Source organism: Plutella xylostella, chromosome 28 (assembly GCF_932276165.1).
Source record: "Plutella xylostella chromosome 28, ilPluXylo3.1, whole genome shotgun sequence".
Lineage (NCBI taxonomy): Eukaryota > Metazoa > Arthropoda > Insecta > Lepidoptera > Plutellidae > Plutella > Plutella xylostella.
In genome coordinates, this window is record NC_064008.1 from 4,868,604 (window position 1) to 4,896,504 (window position 27,901).

Sequence of the window (27,901 nt, forward strand, 5' to 3'; positions counted from 1 at the left end):
CAAATAAATCTTATGCCAAAAAAGGTAGAACCAGAGTAAGGTTATCTTTTTAGAAGAAAGATTATAGAAGAATGATGAAGTGGGCACAACATTGACAATGCTCTATATTGTTATAGGTACTTTACGTTCGAAACGTCGTGAAACGTCGACCATTTTGTTTAAAACACAAGTTAGGTTAGTACACTCTATTGGCTACAGTGTTATTGAAACATACACTATACCAAGTCTAAACGTACAGTGGTCGGGCGCCCTTCACCCAGTAATTGTTGATAATGCGAGGGTCGCGTCCAGATCAGACCTGAGATACGCACCCACCGCCCAAATGTGGGACCAAACACGTGGGGACTACAAGAACATGTCCACTGAAGCTTCACAACTACCCTTCAAATGTACACCTTGTTACGTGAGACGTAAGAGCGGTAAGTTTCGGTAGGTTGGCGATTTTATTGCTTCCTGTAAGGCAAAGGAAATTACGGAGGAAAATTCGCAAAGACATTTTGGGGGCAGCTGAAGTTAAGATGCTTGCGGCTGATTGTAAAGCGATAATCTTAAGTTAAGATCTGTCAAAACTTAAATGGTACGAGGAAAATTAATGTTTAAAAGAAATGTAGGTACGTACTTACCTACTCACCTGAATTTAGAGACGACTAAGCTTTGGATACAGATAAAAAGTGCAACGTCAATGAAAGAGATTTAAAATTAAACAAAATACCGTGCACATAAAGTTCACAATTCATTAGAAACAAAATTAAAACAAAAAAATATGTACGTAAATAAAAGGAAAGGCGGAAGTTCAAATTAGCCGCATAGTGACCTGGTGGTAATGAGTGTGGTGTGTAATCACCCTCTGTTTAAACTGTGTAACGCTCATCACCCTATGCAAGCCTGGTACCCGGCTGTGGGGTATGGGATAAACTTATTCAGATTTTGTTAAGTAAAAGTATGTACTGGATGAGATTTCATCAGTTAAATCTGTTCTATGTACTTATCCCATATATGGTAGAGTCAAATAGCGATGCATTTTTCATTGTTCATTATTGCATTTAATTTCAGTCAAAGCCAAGTCGGGTAGCTCGCTTCGAGTTACGAGTAACCCCTTCGAGGATTTCAGTGGTAGGCATTTATTTATGTATGTATGATGAGTTCAGTCAAAGTGATAACTTTTAAAATTGATCGAATAAGAGACTATAAGTCTGTCGCCTGAATGATTTAGCTTATACACTCACGGGCAATGAAAAGGTTCCATTGAGAAAAATACCAAATTACTCTTAAACGGAAAAGGCTAGCTTAATGATACCTTCTGCAACATTGAAGTACATTTAACAGAGCATCAGGATATTACCAATAAAATACGGTAATATTTTATACAAATTTTAAATTAAATCTTTGAAAAAATTGGGGTTGTTTGGTGTTGGCATTTTGTGAGTGGAACTATTTCATTGCCTGTGAGTGTATTTCAGTGTACTCGTATTTAAAATGTTTTGTATTTGACACTCATTACTTCGTAAATGTTATTTTGTTTTGACTTACCCTGTGATAGGGCCCCTTTTCATTTTTTCCGTCCGACACCGCTGCAGTGTGTCCCCGGTGCCACAGACTAGTAGACAGACAAGCACACAGACAGCCGTGTCTTCCCATGACGCCGCCGCGGTTGTAATTATAACACAACTCACTGTGCACACTCAACAACTCGATATTAACGTTGATCGTTAGATCGTTGTGACTAGTTATACGCTGAGTTGCAGAAAGGAACTTTACGCTAATGTCAACGATTAATAATTTTATGAAATTTAGCTGTATACAGGGTTATTGGTAATTAGACCAGATCCTTTCCGGAGGTGATAGAGGAAGGTATTTCCAGTCGATTAAACCCAATAATATTTAATATTTAAGGTTTTTATAATTTTTTGCCAAAATTTTGTGCTTTATAGCGAAAATAAAAAAAAAAACTAGCCACATTTCAATATTTTTTTGTTTGTTTTGCATAAGTAACACCTTATTAAACTAATAAAAATAATCAAAATATATGCAATATTCGACTCAAATAAGACATAATACCTCAAAATAGCTCAAAATAGTTAAGTGGCCATATCTTGGTGATACCTAAATCGATCGAAAAAACTTCAATGTTAAATATCTTAGAAATGGTAAAGATTCGGATAATGCATTATTGGGTACAATCGACTGGAAATGCCTATATATATATATATATATATATATATATATATATATATATATATATATATATATATATAGGGTATAGGTACGTTACTATGTACAAATTTAAGTATGAAGTAAGTAACTAAGTAAGTACCTACCTATACTTTTGGAATGAAAGTGAAACGAATAAAGACACGTAGTGTAGGTACTACTATAAACAACTTTGGCAATGCCACCATAATTTATTCCTTTAAGAACCGCAACATAATAATTCATGCAGAAATGTCCTAACTTAACATGATATTTACCCCTCTTTACCTACTTGCCTATTTCCCGCCTGCGAAATACCAGAACTGTCATAGACAAACTCTACAGTTCCTGTAACTTGCACCTTATTCTGTTCTAATAAGGGCTATATTTTGAAGTCCAGGGGAGTGATGTCTCTTTACAAACGACCAGTATTATTAGAACTATGGCTTCCTTGAAGTAAGTATAGGGAAGACTTTTGAATCTTTTGATAAAGCTTTTACAGTTATTTAATTTTAAAATAGGGTTTTGATTGATTACGCCATGAAATATAATTAGTTTATCTTATAAATATATTAAAATGGGATATTTATCGTTAGGTACTATAACATACTTAAAAAAGCTTTACACACTTATTTGTTAGTTACCTACATAATAATAAGAAGCCGTAAACAGCAACGATTCTTTCGTGGTTTTGCTCTTCGGATATTACACTCACGGGCAATGAAAAGGTTCCACTGAGAAAATCACCAAATTACTTCTAAACGGAAAAGGCTAGCTTAATGCCGTCTTCTGCAATATTGAAGTACATTTAACAGAGCATCAGAATATTACCAACTAAAATTGGTAATATTTTGTACCAATTTTAAATTAAATCTTTGAAAAAATTGGGGTCGTTTGTTGTCGGAAGTTTGTGAGTGGAACTTTTTCATTGCCCGGCAGTGTATAATCAACGTCAAACGTAGATAATGTAACTATTTTTAAAAATAATAAAGAAAATGTATAATTTTTATAGTAAATCATAAACTCGTATTCATTGTATTAATCTCATATTCTGGCCAGCTTCAATACCTATTGATTGTATCTATTTCATCCTTCCCGAGACGATCCACTAACCCGCTCAAAATGGTTCTCCAAGCCCCGAAGCTCAGAATAAGCTAGCCAACCGGAGTAGGTATGAGACATCTTCACAGCAAAGAGGTGTATCACTCCCCCCTCCGTGCGAGGGGCGTGGCCGCGCCACGCTCGGCCGGGTACAACCGCGGCGCGCTCCGGACGAAGCTTACGCGTGGAACGGAACATTCGAATTTCAAAACGCGACGCGATTTTTAAAAACTGACAGTTCTATTTTCTTCGTATTTTAATTTCTGCTATAGCCAGCCAGATGTTTTGAGAATATTTAAGTTTGGTTTTAAATAGTTTGCAGTTTAAGTTCGGAAACTTTTTGTGGTGGACTTTTTAGAGCTGAGTTTAAGCTCAGTGTAAAAACTGTAAAATTGCATTTTTCTTGTAAGAATCCTTTTGTGATATAAAACTGTTCTCAGATTTATAATGAACTAAGTTGTTCCAGAATTCAGTGCACCGGAACTAGGTATGTAAAGTTTCAAGTATGTTTGGGTTTAAATTTTGTTTTAGGTACTAATTAAGTTAAAGTAATACTGTATCATCCAAAAGTCTTTTAGTACTTACATAGGGAGGTAGATAGTTTACTAAGGAAATTTATTAACCTTTTGTTTATATATTTTTTAGTTTAAATTTGGTGTGCCTGACAGGGTTTACAAAATTCCTAAAGTAATGTAATCAACTTAATGCTGTAGATACTAACGCATTTTCTACTAGGCCACACACGGAACAGAAAATGTAAAAGCTTGCACAACAGCAATCCAACCTAATTTATTTTAATCTAGCAATAATTCCAAAAAAGTTATTAAGTACGTAATTTTATTGTATATAACATAAATTTAAAGTGATAACACAAAAGACAATGTAATTGAAAACAGCTTTTATTAACTACGACAAGTGCTACGAAATCGCGTGACAGGCCATCTCGTAGCGCATCTTACCGCGAACGAAACGCGTTGCCTCAATAGAATAAAGTTCTTTTCTGGAAGAAATCGCTTTAAGCGCAGACCGCAATTTGTACATAATGTGTTAGATTAAGTTTTTTTTATAATTTTGTCCATGTTTTTTGTGTACAAATACCTAAAGAATATCTCATCTTCTTTTCAAGTTCCATCATATTTTTTTTGAAATAAACTTGGTCTTGCTTTAAATTTTAAACCAATTCAATTAAGGGAAAATGCGTATAGGTTAAATGGTAGAGAATGCTACTAGTATTAATATAGAGGTGAAAAATATCTGTGAGTAATTTTGTTTTCAATCTCATTTGTATAAATTTTTGAGAGCTTTAAGCATCTGTTTGTAAAGCTTCGATGGCGGATACAACGGAAAAACAATATGCCAACAATATAGCATTTGATTAATAAATGGCTAATTAAAAGGTAATCTTGCTTCTAGTCGGTGCGTTGCTTTACATTCGTATGAACGACTATCTTATAACTAATTAAAGTTACTTTATTTTCACAGCTACTATGTATAATAAACCCACACCATAATTTTCTTAACAATACCCAAAACAACATAAAAATATAATAAAATATATTATTTGTATCAAATTCACGGCTGTCGTTTTATGCCGCTCTATTCCCCAAAAATCAAAACCAACGAACCGCGTCATAACGCTAACAATTTCATTCTAGGTACTATTACATTAATAAAATTGATCTCACACGCACACAACTGATGCTAGATATAAGATCCATCATAATCTCCACATTTTAAATTGCAATAGGAACCTAAAACCTACAGAAAAGTATAAACTGTTTTTTTTAAGTACCTGAGTTTACAGTCAGAAACTTTAAAAAAAAACATTTAAAAAAATGCTACAATATAAAAAACCTTATAACTATTTTCAATCAGGGAATTTGATACGACCAATGTACAGCAGTGGATGACTACGGTATGATGATGATGAATTAATTGAAAAAAAAATCGTCAGTTTTATGAAACGGGTGCCTGATAAATTTCAGGCTATAATTGCTGTTTCAGCGTAACAGAAGTTCTTAAGACCGGAAGCCGTTACTATAAGACAACTGGTGGTAATAATTAATACTGCTTGCCGTGTGCTTTGTAGTAAGGTAGTGGGTGCACTGGGTGGAAATATTTTATCTTGTGTTTTCTCAGTTAATATGAAACTGTCTCCCAAATTCATAGACCGTATTTTAATTTTAGAGAACGTTTACAAATGATCCGCTTATTCGACCAATGTTTTCTTCTTTTCAACCCGTCGGTGTTATAATGGACTGTAATAGATAACATTTTCTACCGTACATAAATCCTGCAATTGCTTTATTGCTGCAAACGACAGTTTAATAGTAACAATATAAAATAATCCACTTTTTCCAGCAGTTACAGTGGCATTCACAATTCATTTATACTCTGATGGACCTTTGTATATTCTCGATAGACCTATATCAACAATAAATTAATCTCACCTCCTTTATTATAAAACGTAGACTAAAGAAAGCTCTGGTTTAAACCCGGCTTTTGACTACCTGATTTGTATCTATACTCTGAGTTTTATAACAAGTGGGATTACCACGATAGACTTCAATTTTCGATAGTTGAACTCGGTGTATCTCCGACTTGTGATACCGAGACGGTCACGGTATCTCCCGGCGTGGGATATCTTCATACAATTACAAGCAAGCTCGAGAACTCGTACACACTCACAACAAAACATTAAATATGTAATACGGCTACATAATTAGCTCTGTTATAATTGTAAAAGAGTGCAAGTTGGCTTTATCTCGTATGCCTTTCATCCGTTTATGGAATAAAAGGAATGTTATAAAACACACAGCCCGTAAATGATCCACTGCAGGACATAGGCCGCCTAAACTTGGCAATACCAATAGATAGGTACTTGGTATTTCAGGAAAATAAGTACCTATTATTTTTTTACTCACGCTCACGTTCATCGTCTCGCTAACATACATAAGTAAGTATTATTTAATCTGTGCCATTTCAATATTTCAGGCTTTTCCTTCTCACTCTCTCCGAGCTATCAAATCTGTAGCAGCCAAAACCCTGCATTACGAGTATGACAGTTAAATACTAAAATTGCTTCCGTTCTTACTCCATACATTCGGCTCCTTTCTAGCGTGCGTCTTGCGCCTTGCATAATGAGGCTTCGCTTTTAACACCCAATCTTCGCACCTTCTCGACTCATACCCGGTAATTCCCCGTAATTGCCGATCGCACATCATTTCAACGCCGTCGGCTCAACACAAGTTGACATTAGTGTTAAATTTGACAAATTAAAGTGCCTGAAAATTGGTCTTTACAGTCGCTTTTTAGGGTTTAATCGCGAGGTTAGGGCTTGAGGGTGTCGATGGTTTTTGGATGCCTAATTCTGTCAAATTAAGCATCAGGCTGATTTTATTTGTGAGTCGTGATGTGCCTCGGCCATCTGCCTCTTGGGTTGAACCCGCGGCCATAAGCCCGACTTTTGGACGTTATTGACTGTAATGAGATATTGCGTAATGTCTTCTACACGTCTTTTGGAGTAATTCCTAATTGAGTAATGGTTTGCGTGTAATTTGGATCTATTGATTGTTTTCTGGTTAATGTGGTCAATTTGTATCGGGTTCTTCTTGCCGTGGATATTAATCTGAACTTATGTACTTTTGGTAAATGTTACATTGAATATTTTGTTACTCTGAAAATACACGACGTACAAATATTACATTCTTATAGCTATTGTAATCAATTATAGTTTTATAGTAAGAAAAAAAAACTTTTTCATATAAAAAATACTAAGAGAACGCCTTATTTACCAGTTTTGAGGTAGCTGCTTAACCTTAAAATATGAAAACGAGAATCAAAATAATAGAAATTAATATTTTAGCGCCCACAGCCGGGTTGTTAGTCTGAAGCGATGATAGTTAAATTACCCCCCATTTATAGGGAAAAGGTGTGAAATAACATTTGGCACGCTTCTTGATAACTACCAACCGTTTATAAGTTGCGTGTTAGGATTTAAGAAACTCTATAATTTTATATTAAAACCACAGACAACTTTTTGTGAGCTGGTTAATTCAGTAGTTTTATGAATTAAGTTTATCTCAAGCGTTTTGAAACGATTATTAATTTCACTTCGTATTGAACCAATGAAAACGAAATTTGGTATGAAATAATTATGTACAGGCTTTAGAAAAACATTGTAAACAACTTTTCAAATCTCCCATAAAAGGCGACTATGAAAAGTTATATTTTTATCAATCTACCTGAAATCGAAATTAACAATCACACGTTTATATATATATTGAAATCAGTTTTCAAACTTCCTCTATAAACGGAAATAAGTTTTCATGTTACTTATTCTCACTGAAATACTCTTACTTGAACAAGAATTTTTCGATTGCAAAAATCTGGCGTCTTACAAAGTATATTGTTGTCTTGTTTAAATAATTGATCAGTAATGGACAGCCTGCCTGCCCCGGGACCTAAAATGATCGAAAATCACCGACACTGGATGAGGACCGATCATACGCGTACTTATAAACCAATTTTTAGGTTTTTTTCAAAATAATATAAATTTATAAACTTTTGTTTTTAAAGCTTTTAAAATAGACTGCGGGATATGATAGAGTGGAGAATAGCGGGATGTGGAATGTTATAAAGCGAATTAGCTATGTGATTACCCTTTTAGAGAATATGGACTGATAAACGATGCAGATATTTAATAAAAAAAACAATAATCCAATCTAATCTAATTTGACGGTCGTGTGATACCTTTCTCTCCAACTGTCAATGATCTTGGTCTGATCATAGATGAGCACTTAAGTTGGGAGCAACAGTTAGACAAAGTGTCCCGCAAAATCTACGCTTCTCTCCACTCTATGCTTCGCCTTAAAAACTTTCTTCCACAACACACCAAACTAGCCTTAGTAAACTCTTTGCTTCTACCTATCTTAGACTATGCGGATGTGTGTTACTTGGATCTGACCGAAGTGCTACTCAATAAGCTTGAACGCTTATTGAATACCTGTATCCGTTTCGTTTTTGGGCAACGTAAATATGATCACGTTTCTCAGTACCGTTCACAGCTAAAATGGCTCCCCATTCGTGATCGTAGGAATCTTCGTATCCTATGTCTCCTTTTCTCCGTTCTCCACGAGCCTAATACTCCTCCCTATCTTAAATCCATGTTTGATTTTCTTTCTGACACTCATACACGTCATCTCCGTTCCTCCCATAATCATCTATTAGCACTGCCCTCTTTCCATTCCGGTTTTATGTCTAACTCCTTCGCTGTCACCGCCGTTCGCCTATGGAATAATCTTCCCGAGAATATTAGAGAAGCCCCTTCTCGCCACATCTTCAAGCGACTAACCCGCGCTCATTATCTCAGCAACTTAAATAAATAGCATTTTCGTGTACCTGTCTGGATATTATATTATTATATGTTTGTATATATTATATTTATGTATCCTAATATTATATGTATTTTATTATTATCTTTTATAAATTTATATAATTATTTGAATGTATTGTTATTATATATTAAGATAATTATTAAGTGACTATTTAGTTTTTTCATCTTACATACTTTTTCGTTTTTTTTTTTTTTGCACATCTTTGTACTTGTTTTCCTGCACCTCCTGTAGGTTGGCTGGTAGAAAATGCTCTTAGCATTAAGCCCACCTTTTGTACATGTATTTTTATATTTGTGCAATAAAGAATTAAATAAATAAATACACAGTTTAAAAAAAATACTCAACGGAAGTACATACATACCTAGTTGCTCCGTCCCAATGCGTATGAAACCCGAAATTTGGATCCGCGGCCTCACAACCGTGCATCAGGGGTCATTAATTCCCCATAAATAAATAAAAAACCACGCTCAGGTGCCGCGCGGGATAAATCATGTATTTTTATTGAATGAATTTGTAAGACACTTAATTGTGGGGCGTAACTTTAGGGCCCGTTGGGGAACTGATTAGGCTAATGATTGAACGCAGAGATGGTGTCGCTTTTTACATTGTGAATTATAACTCTGATATTAATTTGCGTTCCAAGTAGGCAAACTGTTCACTGGATAATAGGCGCGCGTAACACCACAAAGTGCGTAGAGTGCAAAACTAGCAAACTGTAAATACCTACTCGCATACTATAAGATACCGAGTAACAGTTGCTAGTTTTCTCTCTGAAAATAATACTTTGTTCAAGAGTTTTATCCATAAGCAAATGCGATGAAAGTCGTTATAAATTAGATATTTATTTATCATATCATAGTGACATCAGGAAGCAAACCAAGTGTGAGGTCCTAAAACTCATAAGGTGATAAATTTTTTTCGCTTTCTCTTTATACGCTATATATACTTTTTAAGGTTAAATTTAACCGATTATGCAAATCTGATCAATATTCCGCGGATCGATACCAAAAATTTACATTTTGATTAATTCGTTTCAAAATATGTACCTAACAGGAGGTATTATGGTTTATGGTGAAATTTAATCTTTGATTGATTGAAAAAAAATATAGATTTTGTTACGCGATTTCTTATGAATACGTAAATTGATAATTACTAAGATTAAAATTGATTTTTGAATTGAATTATAGAGTAAATTTGTTTTGTAAAAATCAAAGCTATGTAGTAGTGTACGTTGTAGAGATAATTAAATAAAGTCCTTAATATTGTACAACATATTTCTTTTCAAACACGCTTGCTTTTACCTCAACGCGACTCGAACATAATGAATGGCATGTGATAAACACTTCGTATCTTTAGGTACCTATATACCGGCGCACCCTGAGCAATCAGCGACTGACAGCTATTGACTGGCTAATCCTTTCACCGGGCGGTTTTAGTACCAATTTCTCCATAGTCGGTTAGAGCATAACCAGGGAGTAGTGGTTGACTTTTAAGACATCTGTCATGAATTTTATATGGAGATGACGTTTAATTTATAAATCAAACCCTGTCGGTTAGATAACCGACTATGCAGAAATTGGCACTTAATCTAGCCTAGTATGTATGTATTTCTTACCGATACGCTAAGAATAATATCTAGCTTTCGAATAAAACGTATCTGAAAAGCAGCTACTATCATCTTATGTATTCAAATATTTCAAATAGAGACATAACTATGAGTATTTTAAACCGGTTGCAAAAAAACAAGTGGTAAAATTTGTCATATCTATAAGTTATAGTACAGGACTAACTAACTTTCAAAAATTATACACACCTTCTACAATTATAATAAGCAGACATTGTAAATTTTGGGCACATTATGGCTATGTATGATCAGATATTAAACATCCGTCAGTGGATCTTAAAATTGCAGTTTTTTCATACATCTTTTGCTGACTGTACAATTCTACATATAGTTAAGCGGAATAAAGGCGTATAAATTTAATAAAAGGCCACATTTTAAGGCAAAAATACCCTCAACCTAATTAGTGCACACGGTACCGTGCAGAATTTAAGCATGGCATAAATTAACTAAACCCGGCAAAAAACCACCACTATTTAGGTTAAGATTATTCTTGGAAAACTCCTCAACGTTGGGCCCAAAAATTTAACAGCAAAAATCATAAAATTACTTCAATCACATGAAGATGTTTTAAATGAAAATTTAGGACAGCACAATATATTTTTCCGTCGAAAGTAAAGAGATAACTTACAACATAAAAACCACGTTAAAATTACCACATTTTTTTACTCACAAGTTAAGCACTTGTACAAGTAATATTATGACAACGGCAGTGTGAAATTATGTGTCGTTTTCATATAAAAATAGTGATTACCCGTACTGTGTGTTGACTTATTAAAGCGGGGTATAAACACCAGTGGAGAGGCTGGTTTAGTGCGAATGCGGTGTCTTTGATCGAACTATTAAATTGTTTAAAGCCCGCTGGCCTATTGGCGGCCGCCGCACTCGTTTTTTATTTTAATTTTATTAGCGTTGTAAAGTATAATTATTGTTCCAATACTTGTTGATTTGTTAACTCCCGGTAATAGTTTATTCCGTTTAAGACATAAAATTAAATGGTTTACTAGATTTTTATATAGGTTGAAAACTTTTGGTGACTGCACTGCAATAGAAGTACGAGTATATTAGTGGTAATAATATGAAGTAACTATCTTTATGTACTTTATTGGTAGGTAACCCAATTGAATTTTTTCCATTAATAGAACGGGCCAAAACTCGGCATGTAAGTCGGGATCGACCCAATTCAAGTTTGACATTTGGAAAATGGTGGGTGAGCACAGAAGTACATATTTGCATTTTCGTGCGACATGAAATAAGTTTGATACACCACGGCTTAGTTTCCAAATCAAAATTTTAATGAACTTGTGTGCAAAATGTTTAGTCGGTAAATCTTTTTGCGTTTCTTCAGGCCACATATTTCAAAGGATTAAAAGTAAAATGTGTTGTAGCGGGTCACGATCTGGCATCAACATATTGTTGGTGCTATGGCCGTAGCAATTAAACTTTCTTGTTATAAAATGCCTACATACTCATAAAAGTTATTTTTGCACACTTTTTTCAAGTGAGTATTTTATAGTGATAGCTTTCTTATCGAGTAATTGTAGAATCTGAAAAAAATATTTCGGTAACGGTCGGTGTTGCTAAAAATCTTTTGCACCGGATTCTATGTGACGAATTTGATGGCGCTCAATTATTGTTAATATAGCATAGTTTTATACAAGTTACATTAATCTGTGTTGCAAAAATACTCTTTTTAACAACCTGTATACAATATAAATTATAACAATTTAGGTAGGCCACAAAATACAATTATTTCCTAACATTAAATCTACACCCAAGCAAAGACTTTTAAAAGAGGCAATTTCTGAACTGAAACCCGATGACTAAAGCATAAAATTAACCTTTTAAAGTCGAGTCCGTTTTTATTTGCGCAAACAAATCTAAACCTCCGGCTACTGTGAGTTTTATCCACGTTTTATCAGTGTTCCGAGAACGCACCGGCCGGCCTCGGAGACTGGCAAGAGAGGATCCAATAACTGCATTAAGGTTCCGTATGTGTTTTTACTTCAAAAAGGAAGAGGTTCTCAATAAGTCTGAATGCAGTTTCTTTCGTTAGTTATACAGTGCCACAAACTTATCTGTTCCGGTGACAGCTCACATAAAGGTCTAATATTTCTTAATTCTATAAGATTTTAAGTTTGCTCGTATTATTAATTCGCTCTTGCGGTAACACCTAAATACACACCCACACCACACATAAACCCATATAATCTTTTACAATATACCTACAAATCATTAGTAAGTAATGAGATATGGATCTATTTAGTTCGCTCTCACCGGAACAGATAAGTTTTGTCGAACTTTAGATGGAAGTTAGGATGGTGTGGGTCACTGTGTTATGTCGTAATGGTTTGTTTGAGATTTTAATATAGTCATTTCGATGACACAGGCTTTGCCTAGTGTGAATTTCTCTAAAATTTCAGTGATCTACGTACTAGAATTCAGTTAGTATAATAAGATGACTTGTAGTTGTAACCAATATAATATTTTACTAAGCTCACAATTTTGTCTATTATCACATACAGATACACACAAACATCATACATGACATAGATAGGTTAAAATTATAACAACTTCGTCGCGGGTTAAAATTACAAAGACTTTAAAAACCACGATCAATAAAATAACCAGTCAATAAAACTTACGATTGGTTCTCTTCCTTTCCGCAGGAACCCTATAAAGGTCCGAGCACAGACAAGTAAAGACCACACCGGGAATATCTTAACCCGGACAGAGTTAAATTATACGCCCCTGAAACTAAAATAAACGACGACACAGCCCTAATGAGGTGGGTTCTGTAGGTGGGACAATCTTAGCGCAACTCACCTTATTTGATTTAATTAAATTGCCACCTAGGTATTTTATGCTCTTTCAATTGATAAAATTGGGGACGATTTGTGTTATATGGCATTTTATACTTTTGAAAATATTAAACTCTTGCATCGCTTACATTCTCTCTTCATTAAGCGAAGATTTTTTATAATACCTAAACTATAACGTAGTGTATTTTTTTTGTGATATAAACCATGACCCATGACAAATATACACAGGCAACCAATAGCGCACCTATTAAAACCAAAAAACAAGCGACCTCCTTACCTCCTTACGACGCAACTCTTTCGAGAAAAAAAAACAAAAGCCACTCAGTTTCGGAAGGCGACCACAGACAAAAAAACCTGGTGAATTGATTAGCATAAAGCGACGCCTTGGGACCTCCCACAGTTCCCTCTCAATTAAAGGCAGTGTCGATTCGCGCGTACTCTGTGACCGCTTATCGAGACATCTCCCAATGTGCGGTCCTTTACCCTTCACCGAGGGGAGGGGGGGGGGGGGATTGGATAATTTCTGATTCTGAATTAACATGTTCCGTTTGTAATGGGTTAATGATGAAGGGTTTTGTTTGGTTATGGAAATGTGGGCTGGATTTTCATTTTTGACTTGAATGCAGCTTTTTTGGTGTCGGGAATTCGTTATGTGGTTGGTGTCTTGATTAGCCTGTCCTTTAGACATAAAGTGGATGATAAAAACCAAATACCTACCATTTACTTTTGTTCATAATACATTTCCCTTTAATTCCAATTTTAAATATAATTGAAAAAACTAATTGTAAATTAAGTCTTCTTAAAAGTCCAAAACTAAAATATAATGCCTTTATTGGCTACTCAGTTTAAGACCAACTCTCCGAGTACAATACAATCCACCTTTACCCTAATCCCCACAGGCGAATCTAGCTCTTAATTCTCAGTAACTACGTATAATAAAGTGTCGAGTGTAGTAAGGTGAGTGCTCCACTATACGCGCTCGAGGCGGTGGCATAGATAAAGATAGTGACACGGCACACGGCACTTTGCATGCGCCACACACGGAGCGACCACCCTATTCATTACCCGTGTGTTGTGCATTTACCCTTTAGAGCTACTGGCACTTTTTGGAGGTTTACTTTTTAATTGAGGTTAGGCCGTTTAAAAGAAAGAAATCTGGAAACTTACTTATAAGCGCTTACTTTACTATGGATATTTTTCCCGAGCGTTTCAGTGCTGGTTCGGCAGAGTATGAAAAAGTAAGCGCTTATAAGTTTTCAGTTTTTTTTTCTGTATACGGCCTAACTAGAAGTTAATTTGGAAGTTAAAAGTGCATAAATAGTTTTTTTTTTTTAGTAAATGTTCCATACACTGCTAATCTAAAGAAATATCAACTCTTTTAAGAACTTACTGATTTTTAAAGAATATATAAAAAAATGCTTTATTTCAATACAATAGTATCTTTAACAAAAATAAACATGTTATAATTATGTATTGGTACGTATGTTTCAATATTTTTCATACTTATACTACTAATTAAAAACAAAAAGTCTCGCAGTTGTTAATTTACCTACAAAGCCTATTTTTTCAACTGTGCGTTGGAATAAAATTGCAATATATTAACCACTTTACTGGATAATAGTTAAGCACTATTACCATCTATTACTTAGCACTAATGAATAGTTATTAAATATAAAAACGGCTGTTGCTTCGTTAAAAACTTACTTTACAAACTGTAGTAAATCTTTGTTTCTCTATAGTTCAGTAGTACAGTCCACTTCATAAATACGTATACACTTTTGTAACTACCTTGTAAACCAAAATTCTCAAACCGCTTATGAAGTAATTAAAGGTTTCTTAATATATATATTTCGAAATGAGGTAAAAAAGTGTATAGATGATTATGGAGTCGATTGTACGGGAGGCGGAACTTACTATTTTTCGCTTTTGTAGCCACCGCATGCTAACACCTGGTGTATTGGCTTTGCATTTATCTGCAGTAACGTATCTTGTTAAAACTAAATTGCCAATACTGATTGAAATCTTCGCTTTGTTTGCCAAGCTTATTAGGGCTTTAATTGCCTAGAATTCTTGTTAGTGTTTCATGGAAATACCTATATTCTTAAAAGTAATTTTACAGACTATATTTAAGTATCTCTAAATATATGTATGTATAATTAACATAAATTGCATTGAAAAAATCGTTTAGGTATTTTATTATATTTCAAACGTCCTAATCTTCTCATTTAGAAAAGTAATATGTTCTTTATTCCTAACATACTGATGAAAATGTACCTTATATTTATGCTATTTAAAATTATAGGCTCAGTTTTTATTTGAACATCCGTCCTAAAACTAAAGCATGAACTTGACCGTATCGACACCCTAAACTTTTACGACATTATTCACACAAAGCGTTACACACTAAAACTTTATCGTACCTAATTCACGTATAAAATATGCACAAATTATGAATAACACGCACGCGGCTCACGCGAGTAATGGACGTGACAAAATTATATGAAATGCGAATAAAGTAGCCCTCATCGAGATCATAGAGATAGATATAGGCGAGCAACCTTCACGTTTTTACGCCGATTTGGCCGTTCCGGGGCTACGCTTGAAACCTATTGTAGTTTATATCAGATCTTTTCTGTGTAGTTAAATAGGTTCATATCCATTCAACTACTGAGCGGCTACGCAGATATCTTGCAGTTATCCACAATCCATCGAAATGGTTGTCAGTAGTTGAAGGACTATTAACTAAAAGCATGATTTCCACAAAGATGACTAGGTAAAATCTTTTGTACAAATGAATGTTACTATTAAGTATTTAATTATTTATTTATCATTGAATAATGTTACACACATTACAATAGATTTCCCTCAAAACCATTATTGTGCTCTAATAAGAAAATAAATATTTTTATTATAAAAACATCAGTAAAGGCTTAGGCTACTTTGGCTTATTACAAAAAAAAAAGCGTTATGTCGGGGCGGAACGGTATATGGATACCTACAGTTTTCCTCTACAGTTTTCTCGATTGAAAATTATGTGAAAGCATTTTTTTACAATATAGGTATTTACAAATCATAAAAACACAGATTTGTACAGTAGCCCCATGTTCTCCTTCCGTAGGGTGTAGGTGCCGAGCGTGGCCACACTGTTATTTAGCATTTTGTCGTCTAACATTATGCTAATGGGCTCCATAATATTTTGATACGCTCGCCCTTACTGCCTTTACTACGATAATTATTCGGTTTTTAATACGAATGAGAGGTGCGCTTTTATTGAATGCTGATTATTTAATAATTTTTGAGTGGCTTGTGCTGTGGAAGATAAAATGTCTCTTTCACTACAAAACAACACAAAAAACAGTAAACTACCTATATAGTGTTTGCGATGAATAATAAGTACATATTATTAGAAAAAAAAAAATAACACGCACTCACGCCTTGTACTCCTTTGCGGGGTAGGCAGAGGTGCATTGCTGCACCCACTTTTCGCCAGAGTGTTAAGTTAGTCCCAATGTAATAGGGGGCGGGCCTATTGCCATTTTACGGGCGCATCCAAGACCCGAGAACAAATATTTGTGTTTAAACAAATATCTGCTCCAGCCGGGAATCGAACCCGGGACCATCGGCTCAGTAGTCAGGGTCACTAACCACTACGCCATTCGGCCGTCTCGATTATTAGAGATTATACTGTTATATTTCTGACCTGTCATGTCACCTCTCAAAGCAGCATATCCCAGCAGGCGTTACCTATATCACTAAAGTTGTTCATCATTTGGCTACTTATGATGAATCAAACACAATGACAGATTTTAAATACAATACAATTAATGAAAACTGAGTTGAAAATTTATGTTATCTCTTAAACCTACCTTGAGTCCTGTGAGAGTTGGGAAGGATACCATAATAAGTTTAACTATGTATCGAAAATAAATTAAATTATGCTTTTTTAAAGCCTGGAATTCAGCACATTTAACATTAGGCAGGTACTTTTAACCAAAAAACATTATTTCCCTCAAGCGTAACTTGCTTTATCGGCGCGATCCCGCAACACGCACCGGCTCACTTAATCCTTGATTTAATACCGCATCATATTTTGATAAGTATTTTTAATTTGAATAAATTATGATTGGAAGGGCTTTATCGCGGTTAAGGGCGGTGATTATTCGTAGCCCATTCAGGTCCATTTGACCCTACAGAGAGGGATTCTACAAAGCATAAAAGCCTTTAATGTAAAGTTGCTAAAGGTGGTGTAGGACTGGTATAGTGGTTTTATAAAGATCGTATGGGGTTGAATGGATGTCGGTGCGTAGTTCAGGTTCCAAGTTTGTGTCACGGGTGGATTGTAGGTGCGAGCTATCTAGATGGCTTTGGTCCGCTCTGTACGGTAGAATTAGACTTTTAACTAAAATATTATTTGGTAGGTATGTGCGAAATTTTTTACTTAGCAACAAAAGCAAAATAAACATCATCATCAACTACTATCGAATCCAATACATTACATTTAATGTACAGGCCACTCCCAAGGAATGGCACGATACTGTAGCATCAATAGGTTTAGTGCTTTCATAATCATCTTCCCGTAGTCGCCCACTGCTGGAAATAGGCCTCGATCGGCGTCAAAACAACATACATGCTCATTGTTTTATTACTATCTGAACTTTTTTTAAATACTTACCTATTTTTGAGCGGTTTCTGTGTGTGTATGTGTACTGTAGGTATATTCTTTTCTTTATTTCCTAGCCCTGTAACATTTTGGCGATAGTATCGCCACAAGGGGTCAGCATGGTCACAACCCCGCATTGTGTCGTGATGGAAGCTCGTCGTGAAAAATCCAAACCGATAAAGATGTCACGCCCGAATAATTTCAGTTTCAGTTTCCGTGATAAAATGGAGATAAAAGAAAATTCTCGCGTTACTTCCCCAACGGTTATCGCGAGAGAAATAACTGAAACAGCCCTTTTTCTGTTAAGTTATTCGCGCTTATCGCATTCTATGGAAAGTTATTTATATTTTATTTGATAGTGGGTACGTAAACGCACGCTCTTTGCTTTTTAGGGGTGATCATATTTTTGGGTTTCCGTTTAGCGGTAGTTTTTTAAGTCTGTTATTATGAAGTTACCACTGAAATGTTTCATATGATAGTTCGAATGTTAATTATTGCAAAATCGTTTAAAAGAGCAGTAACTTAATTCAGCTTTTGGGATCCTCCAAACCTAGAGAAATAAAACCATAACGCATTCCATATATTTTTTCTAATCATGTAAGTAAAAAGAAAATACATAATTCATGAAAATTGTTTGTTTCAGATTCTGTATTGAAATGCCGCATACAGGTACGTATGTTGTTCTATTGCAGTCTTGTCAACTGCATTCAAACTGCATCTGAACTGCAATTTGCAGTTGGATTGCAGTTGAAATGCGGATACTATAGACGGATGTCTAGACCCTAAACTCAGATTCCCAGATAGAAATAATATACTTTTATTTGTCGTATGTATTCATTTAACGAACTTTAAGGAAATTAACTAAAAAGTACTCCGTGCTACTACATACGGGAAGAAAAATAACTCTTTTATATCTAAATACCTACCAAACACCAAAATTGCTTCAGTCAATAGTCAGAATTTAAGAAAAAAACGTTTATCTGGGCCACGGCTGTTTCCCTACCAAGTCGAAAACAGCGGCACGACCGTATTTTCTCGAACCATTTCAGGGCCTCTTGTATAGGTTTTGCAATTGACGTAAACGAAAAAAGTTTTGGTTTTCATCTGTCAAAAGTTTCCCCCTAAAGGCGCCGCTTTGTATTTGAGAAAACGTAAACTTTTTAGTTTTTGACAAACTATGAAACTCATACTAGACGCCCTGACCATTTTCCATATTAATTAGTAGGACATCATTAGCCATTGATCACAGCACTATTCGATATTCTCGTTCGATGCTCGTCAGTCAATCAGCGAGAATGGTCGGAAGCCGCTACCTACTCGACGGACGACTCACATCCACCTCACGCATTCAAATCATAACCGTTTCGGAGAAATACTCTTCGCTGCGGTATAGCGGAGGCACTACTGTAGCTTACGCTCATGTTGGTAGGAATTTTCTTTTGTGATAAAAAAATGTGCGTAGAAAATGATACGTTGTGTTGTGTTCGAGTATAAAAATGTTAAGGTTAAGATACATATAAGTTACCTTTAAACATAAAGTACACGCTTTGCTTTATACCATAGTAGGTAAAATTCACTTTTAACCGACTTCGAAAAAAAGGAGGAGGATCTGAAGTCTCTATGTATATTTTAAAAAGCTCTGATGCAACAAAAGCTCTGAAATATAGAAACAAATTTAATAGGAGAAAAAATATTGCAATCTGTTTAAAATAATCGTCTGGATCAACGGTCACTGGACCTCCTCTGCTCGACGACATATCAGCACCATTAACAGTAATTAAGGAAATTAAAAACCGAATCTTGTATGGAGATAACACGAAATCCGTAACGAGATGGACCCCCCAGACTCCTAGAGACCTGCGCAATACATTAAAATATATTTTACATATTTAAGCGCGTTATTTTCACATAAAACCGGACGATATATGGGATTATGTATTTAAATCGATTATTATCGGCCGTCGTAAATGTGTTTTAGTACGTCATAATTGGGAAACGGAGAGAAATGACGAGTAATGACGAAGAAAGCGGCCTCGTGTGACGAACGATGACGAAAACTATTAAACGATGTGACCAGTAGCCCGATTAACGTTTATCGACACTAGGAATAAATGAGATAATAAAAAATATATAACTTTGTTTACTACTTACCTTATCTTGACCATCTCATCTGTGGTCTAAGCATATCGATTCTAAATCAGTTAAAATTAAAACTAGACTAAAACCAGATATAAAGGTACAAGCACACTAGTCTCACTCTCACCCTGAAATGTCAAGTAAATCTCAACGGTCGTTCGAGTAATCTTTTCCGCACCAATAAACTTTGAAAAAGAACGTTTATCTACAAAGCGAGCCGCCGACATTGACGCCGAATTAACTTATTGAGTGACTCGCAGGCGAGGAGGCGAGGTGAGAGGCGAGCACTGTGTAGACATAGCCTTTATCATCAAGGTACCCTCTTTAAATGGTTTAAAATATATAACTAAGTAGACTTAGTACAATCACGATAATGTTTTCTTAAAAAACCCCATATTTGAAATGGACGTGCCTTAGTTTTTATTTTCTTATAATAACAACAACTGTAATGCAAAGCGATGCCGTTATTATTCTGAGATTGCAGCGTATCCTTATCCACATAAATCCAACGTCTCTATTAAAAATCAGTACCGATTACATCAAATTAATCTAAGACATCAGTTTTGATTTTCGATCCCGATGTTTACAGCTTTGTCACAATTTCGACTCATAAAGTTTTATATCATTTTGTATATTGAATACGTATCTTTTGATTATTAGAAGACATAAATTCAAAATGCCTTTTTGTGTGGTCGGATCGGTCTGATAAAGATTTCGTATTACTTATCTTAACAGCCATTAGTGGCGGAAAAAAATTACCGTTCTTCCGTTTTAAAGTTTATTTCGAAAAATGTATAACTTCCATATTAATTTAGTATAGGATTTATAAGTTATTAAATTTATTCGGAGCAATCTAACAATTTTGTTGATTGATAATCAAGGAACATAACTTTAAACAAGTAGAAATAAGTATAGTTGCTAATTTAAAAATCATTCGTCATAAAATTTTCGCTACCGTAATGAGATAACAACTTGATAACACAAAAATGAACATAATCATTTCTGTAAGTTGGAAAGAGACAGCTCCATTTCTCTCAGTCAACATATCTCTTTACTTTCGTCATGTATGGACACCACATCTTTCGCTTCAGTTTAACCTCTTCAGATTCATTGTACCCTGGTAACTCGTGTTTCTCTAATACCCTCATAGCAACGGGTGACTCAAACACATTTTCAGGGGTTACTGCGTGCTTTGTCCATTTTACTTTGAATTTTGATCCTGAAAACAAAATGTTTTATTAGATAATACGGTTACTGTTACCATTTATTGTGGTAGGTAGGCTTGAACAAGAAGCATGTGACGGCTTCTAGTGAAATGGGGTAATGACATAGAGTCGTGGCTGGATTAGTAGGACCAATTAAATTATGTTTGCTGTCTTGCTTGTTTTGTCTTTCGGTGGGGAATTTCACATTTACGTCATTCAATCATGTTAAAAGTTCACTGCTGGATATAGAAAGAAAGAAAGAAAGAAGAAAGAAAATAATATTTATTGCCGAAACATTTGCAAACATGCGGAAAGAATCACTAGTACTAATCCTATTTCTAAACATAATTATTCCTATATGTAAATACAGACTTTCGGCAAAAGGTGCCATGCTCAGCATTTGCTGCCGTAAACAGATGTTTTGTGACAGCGCTGTTTTTCAGCACGTCCCTGGGTGTTGTGTTAACTAAATAAATAGAACATTAAGCCCCATCCATACGCTTGCTGTTTGTCACAAACACGGCAAACAGCAAACAAAGTCGCAAACACTAACCACAATCACCGAACACAAACAGCCATCCACATGCTCGGCGAACGCTCATAACATTCCGAACCGGCAAACACGGCGGACGACGAGCTATTACTTTCGGGTTGACATATTTTTATTATATAAATTAAAGCAAGAGAAAGAAAAAAGGAAAATAAGAAGAAAGCAAAGACGATGGTGGGATAATAATAATAATTTTAAAAAAAACTGACTTCTTCTTTTTAATTATTATTTTATTTTATAGTTTTTAGTTTATTTGCAATAATTTTTAATCAAAAGTAAGATGCAAATGATACCAAAAAGTCCTACTAATCAATACGAATCATTCAAGCCTAAACACGAGGTAGTTGCTATATACCGTTGAGGAGTTCCCTTGACTGCCTTCCGTTTCCATCATCAGATCAGCTCAAGGTAACCATCATATTTTTTTGTTACAAGAACTATATTTATGTTTTTAATATCATTAGAATCGGTTAATATGTGTCCAAAATGGAAATTCATACCCTGTTTTTACCCCTTTACCCACCCTTAGGGGTGAGATAAAATTCTGAAAAAAAAATGGGACCACCTGGGAGCTCAACACAATACAAAAAAAAAAGAATTTTCAAAATCGGTTCATAAACGGCGGAGTAATCGGTGAACATACATAAAAAAAAATGCGCGCCAACGAAAAAGTGTAGCAAGTTGATACGTCCGCCTCCCGCAATGCTAGCGCGCATACTGATCGCTGCCAGACGTGTGGATACGTAGCGAACTGTTTGCCGAACATCCTTTGATCTGGCAAGAAAAACCGACACCGATGCCGAACACTGGCGAACACAAACACAAACAGGCAAACAACGACAAACACCCATCCACACGTCAGTGTTTGCTGTTTGCTGTTTGCCATTGTTCGCCGAGCGTGTGGATGGGGTATTATATGTGAGTGGTGTGTGTCAGTGTGAATGTATGTATGTATGCGTGTGTGCTGTGAGAATTTGTGCTTTGGTATGATTATATGTAATAATATATTCATTATGCAGACTTATTTTTATGTTTATGCTTGTAAATTTCCTTAGACGCAGATAATTGTTTTTCTAATAATATTTTTTTCAATTTTATTTTAAAAGATAGATAGGACATAAATTCATGCAATGGTGGTGGTAAATCATTCCATATTTTTGACGCTGCATATTTGAAACTTCCTTTAAAGTTAGCTGTTTTATGTTTAGGAATCTCCATTCTACGTGATAGTTTGCTTCTGGTGAAGATATTATGTGCATTTCCCAGCCATTTTATCTTGTCATGCAGATATCGGGGTCTCCCTGTGTGAACTACCTTATAGATAAGCCCAGCGAGGTGTAACAATCTCCGTCCTTCCATTTTCAGTATTTGGTTCTCGTTTAAGTATGGAGTTATGTGAGAGCGTTTAGGTATTCCGAAGCAAAAACGAGTGCAAGCATTCTGTACCCGCTGAATAGCGCGACTAGTTTTATCGAATAGTCTCGGACCATAGACAGTATCACAGTAATTAAAAATAGATAAAACCAGAGACTCTGTAAGTATAACTCTTATGTCCTCCTTTAAAAACTTTCTGATGCCGTACAAAATCTTCAGACGAAAAAATGCAGTTCTAATTTTTGAATTTATATGCTCTTCAAAACGCATTTCCTCATCAATCAATAAGCTAAGATTTCTAGCTGTCTTGACTCTTTCGACCATTTCTTTGTTGATTTTGATACAAGGTGAATGCTCTGATATCTGTTCGCATTGTCTCTTTGTTCCTAGAATCATATATTTGGATTTTGTTGGGTTGAGTACCAGAGCATTTCTTTTAGCCTCTTCCAAGGAGCGCCACGGCTTCACTATTACCTTTGCCCACTTCTAGAGTCGAGGCGGCGGCGGCGCGGCGTGGCAGTGGCATCACATGGGTTATTATATATTTACATTAACAATGTCCAGTACTCGCCTCGCCTGCACCTCGCCCGCGCCGCGACTCCACCGCGACTCTCGATGTCAGACGCACCCTGGACACTACTAGGCAGTAGCTGCCAGTCAGTGACTGACGCTCATCTGACCAGCTAATAGTTTCACCACCGTGACAAACCCTGTAGCACAGGATGCTATTAAGACGTGACAAGAGTTCTCTGTCGCGCTCGCTCTTTAGGCTTCGCAATGTGAGTGAGCGCAATGCAAAACTCTTGTCACGTCTTAAATGCGCCCCGTACGAGCTCTTCTGGACTAGCTAAAGTTTGTAACACGATATGGAGAAGATTTGTGAACAAGTTTGGAACTAACTGTCTTGACTTTCTATGATATCCGGTCGGTAGCACCCTGGAGTAAAGATCTTCAGTTTCTGCACAGCTAGACGGTACTCTGCACACCTGCATCTGTCCATGGTGGTTTAAATTGTATTTATTATTATAGTGTTATAAAAATTATCAGTTCTGTGGTTTTTAATATCAGCTGTGTTGTGTTTTGTGTCAAAATAAGATGACGTTTCTTTTGACGTTTCATAAATAAACAACGGTAGAGTCCGCGCCACTACCTGTGGCCGCGGCATGGGTCTGTTATCGACGTCGATTAACTCGTTTAATGAACATTCCTCTAATCACACCGCTGGATTTATGTCGAATCGCGATGTAGTGACGTTTATCTACGTAGATAACGAACCCGTGAGGCGGTAGATAAAGTCCGATAGCCGTGGCTTAGCGCTGCACTCATAGAACTAATTACTAAACAAATAGTATGAGTGTTGGTTAGATTCAGATTTTGTTGGTCTTCAGTGGTGGCAAGGACTCGACCATCATGTGCAAGCCACTGGAAGTAAAGATTGATTGGAACTCTTATTGATTGCGCAAGAGATTAAATCATTTAATTAGTTGGAAGGGGACGGTCCCATCCCTTGAAGCTATGTTGTTGCATAGATCCAATAGACTTTTAGCAAAGAAGTAGGTATACAGGCAATAAGTTGACGCCTATAATATCCAAAAACAAAAGATATTCTAACTACCTTAGCTGGACGGTATCAAAACAGCACTGCTACTGAAGCCCTTACAAGAACAAAACTGCACTGATTAACAAAACCTTCCAACTCCTTGAATTCCCGCGACCAGTTGTAAAATCAGTCACAAGTACTAAAACCAGCTATAACTTGCACAATATATTGCCGATATACTTGCGAACAAAAAGGACGAGAGAAAAATCTCGATTTTACGGCCCCGATTGTAAAGCGAGGAGCATGTGGCGTATTAGCCGTCGCACGCTTTCGCACTGCAGAATTCTCCTTAGTTGTTAAGTGCGACTTGCGGTAATGGCCTCGGCTTTTCATGCCATTGCGCGGTGCCGTCGGATCAGTTTAGATATCTCTATAAAGGAAATTACCAACTATTTCTACAATAAAAGTATGCATTCAAAAGATTCAACTGCGTCTTCTATCGTGTTCTCGCTACAACTTTCAAGAATTTGGTACTTTCGCGGGGCCACAAAGGGTTAGGCGTTAAGCTGATCAGGCAATTAGTAATGAAATCGGATTAAAAGCTCATTTAAACAGTGATATTAAGTGTGCACATAAAACGGTTCGCGAAATCGAACCTGCTACCGGTATTTTGAGCACCTTTTAAGGATCAACACCCACTGAGCTAACGCGTCAGGGTCTAATTTTGTGTCATGGTAATGTGAAATAAAAGTGAAATAAAATATAGTTCCCCTAGAAAAACTGTTCATCCACTTTAGAACGTTGCGGGCATTTCCGAAGAAATTTGAATTTTTCGTGTTAGAGAATGTTAACGTTGCCGTTGCAACATATTAAAAAAATCTTTACCTGTCATACGTATGACGTATGACAAAAACCACTTGTGTGATGATGATGTGTCAGAAATTACGTAAAGTCATGGAAGTAATACTACAACAGGAATGCGCACTCACCAAAATGATGCAAACAAAAATAGACCTAACGAATTCACCTTAAGATTTATATTTGAAGTGAAGGAGGCCGCGAGCCGATAGAGAGGGTTACCACAGAGCCCTTCCTCTCTTTCTAACAATTGCCAGGATTTACTTGTGTAAACTTTAGTAGATTTTGTACGAAGAGAGCTATGCAAAAAAAATATTGAATTAACTCATAGACTACTGTATATCATATCATTTTCAAGAACACATTTATAATAAACCATTATAAAGATGTTATTTTAATGAAATATTTGGTATTTGTATGAATAATAATTTCATAAAAAATATTGGTAGTTTTTCTAAATACTTTACGACAAAACCGAAGTTGTCAAGATGACGGATGACGTTTATACTGTTGTGAGAGACGTTATGGTTAGGGTGAGCATTCATTCGTACTTTTGAATCAATTTCCATTAATTAGGACCTGTTTCATTCAACTTTTTGTTTTATTTTATACCTAAGTATCATTAGGTATTATTGTGGCTGTTATCTTATAAGGCTGGTAAAGAGTTATGAGCTGTTGATTTTTTTGGTACACTTTAGATTGACAGAAGTGATATTGAACATTTTTATTCTCTTTGGTTGAAACTATACCTTGCGGAGCGTATTGAAGGACAGATTTAATTTAATTTAATAAGGTACCTACTTACCTCACAGAAAATAGAATAGAATAGTAACGTGTCAATAAAAAAGATCCAATAAATATATTGTATTATACTTATTATAAAAATGTGTGTTGTTTGATTTTGGTCATCTTATTATTTACGTCGATCCTAACTCTCTAATTAAAACCAGTCCATCTTAGTACAATTTGGTAAAAAGACAGATTGTTGTTGCTAGTTCAAACCTTGGGAATATCCAATTGATATGGAAAAAAATACATATCAATATTACATTGCAGTTTGCCGCTGCAACAACACATCTATACAAATTTTACCTTCACCCCATTTGTTTACTCAATTGTCATATCACCAAAATACATTCGTACCTACATTGCAATCGAATTATTCGAATAATAGGTGACTTTGAGACCATCGACACCTATTCGCGACATGATAGATTAGAAGTGATGTCTCATGAATTACCTAAAATTATGGTCACCAAAAATAGAAAGAGATGGAGGGCTCCGTGCTGACTATCTCTGTCGGCTCGTTTTTTTGGTGCAGTGCGCATTCCTGTTGTATTATTACTTCCATGCGTAAAGTAGAAACCTTCTGACCGCATAATGACTATGTCTAAGACATAAAGGGAATCAAAATCCAATTGAAAAGTTTGCTAGACTTTAGGCATCACCAAAAAGTATCCAAGTTTACAAATTTTCTCCTAAACCGATATAAACATCTTATCCTACCCTGAATGTAAGCAGTGAGCGGCGCGCCTTAACTTTTACGATCAGTCGTCCAAATGAGATTGTATCCGACGTAAATGATTATATTCCGAAGCCCAGGCAGTGGTCAGTTGCGATGCGGTGATTTCGGGAGAGATTGCCAGACTGTATATTGGGGCTTTTTGCCATTCTAAGTGTGCGGTCTGCTTTATATTATATGTTAGGTAATCGTGGTGGATGGTAGACTGCTATCAATCTAGGGTAGACTCAGGGGATCATTTTATAATACAAGTTTACCAAACAAATTTTATAATACAAGTTTTCCAATTTAGCAACAAAAAATGCTTTTAAATTTTTCCATATAAACGTTGTTGTCATGCGAATTTTTACTGAGGGAAACTGTTTTTTTTTGCGAATTTCGAAAAGTCTTTGGACCAAAACTGTTCAGGATGACCTCCTGAGTCACCCTCTTTCTGCTTATACCACTTTTGCCACACCCTGTATTAAGATGATGTTGAATATAAGAAATAAAAGGCCTTACCACAAGAACTTAGACGGTATTTAACGGGTGTTTACTTGTTTAGCGCTGTCAAACGCCTACAAAATTTGACAAATTACGTTTTAAACACTTGTTACTCAGTGTTTAAAGTTTTTTTGAGGTAGAACCGTATGTACCTCTATATAGTTCCTGGCATCACGTATGAAACTCATTGGAAACTTTAAAGGAGGTTGTATACCTTGAAGTGCTATACAGCAGAAATATCTAACCTCAGTCCTTTTCAAGTGACCGCCTTACTGGAATTTAAACCTCAATCACCATTAACACAGTCGATTTCTGATTGCCCACAAATCGACCATTACCGCCGAAACACTATCAAGTGGGGAATCGTAAAGTAACGAAACTAATTTGCTGGTACTATGCGACTTACTTGCGCAATTTATAGACAAAAACTATCAACTATCTAG

General features: G+C 35.7%; 1 protein-coding gene across 1 annotated transcript in view; it reads left to right on the plus strand.

Moving 5' to 3' along the window:
- Positions 1-3,458: 3,458 nt before the first annotated feature.
- The window catches only part of LOC105384823, a 41,758-nt gene continuing 17,315 nt past the window's right edge, over positions 3,459-27,901 (plus strand). The window contains exons 1-2 of the mRNA XM_038110952.2: positions 3,459-3,778; positions 18,434-18,459. Coding sequence (XP_037966880.2) covers positions 18,447-18,459 — 13 coding nt within the window. The 5' untranslated portion in view covers positions 3,459-3,778; positions 18,434-18,446. The remainder of the gene's footprint in view (positions 3,779-18,433; positions 18,460-27,901) is intronic.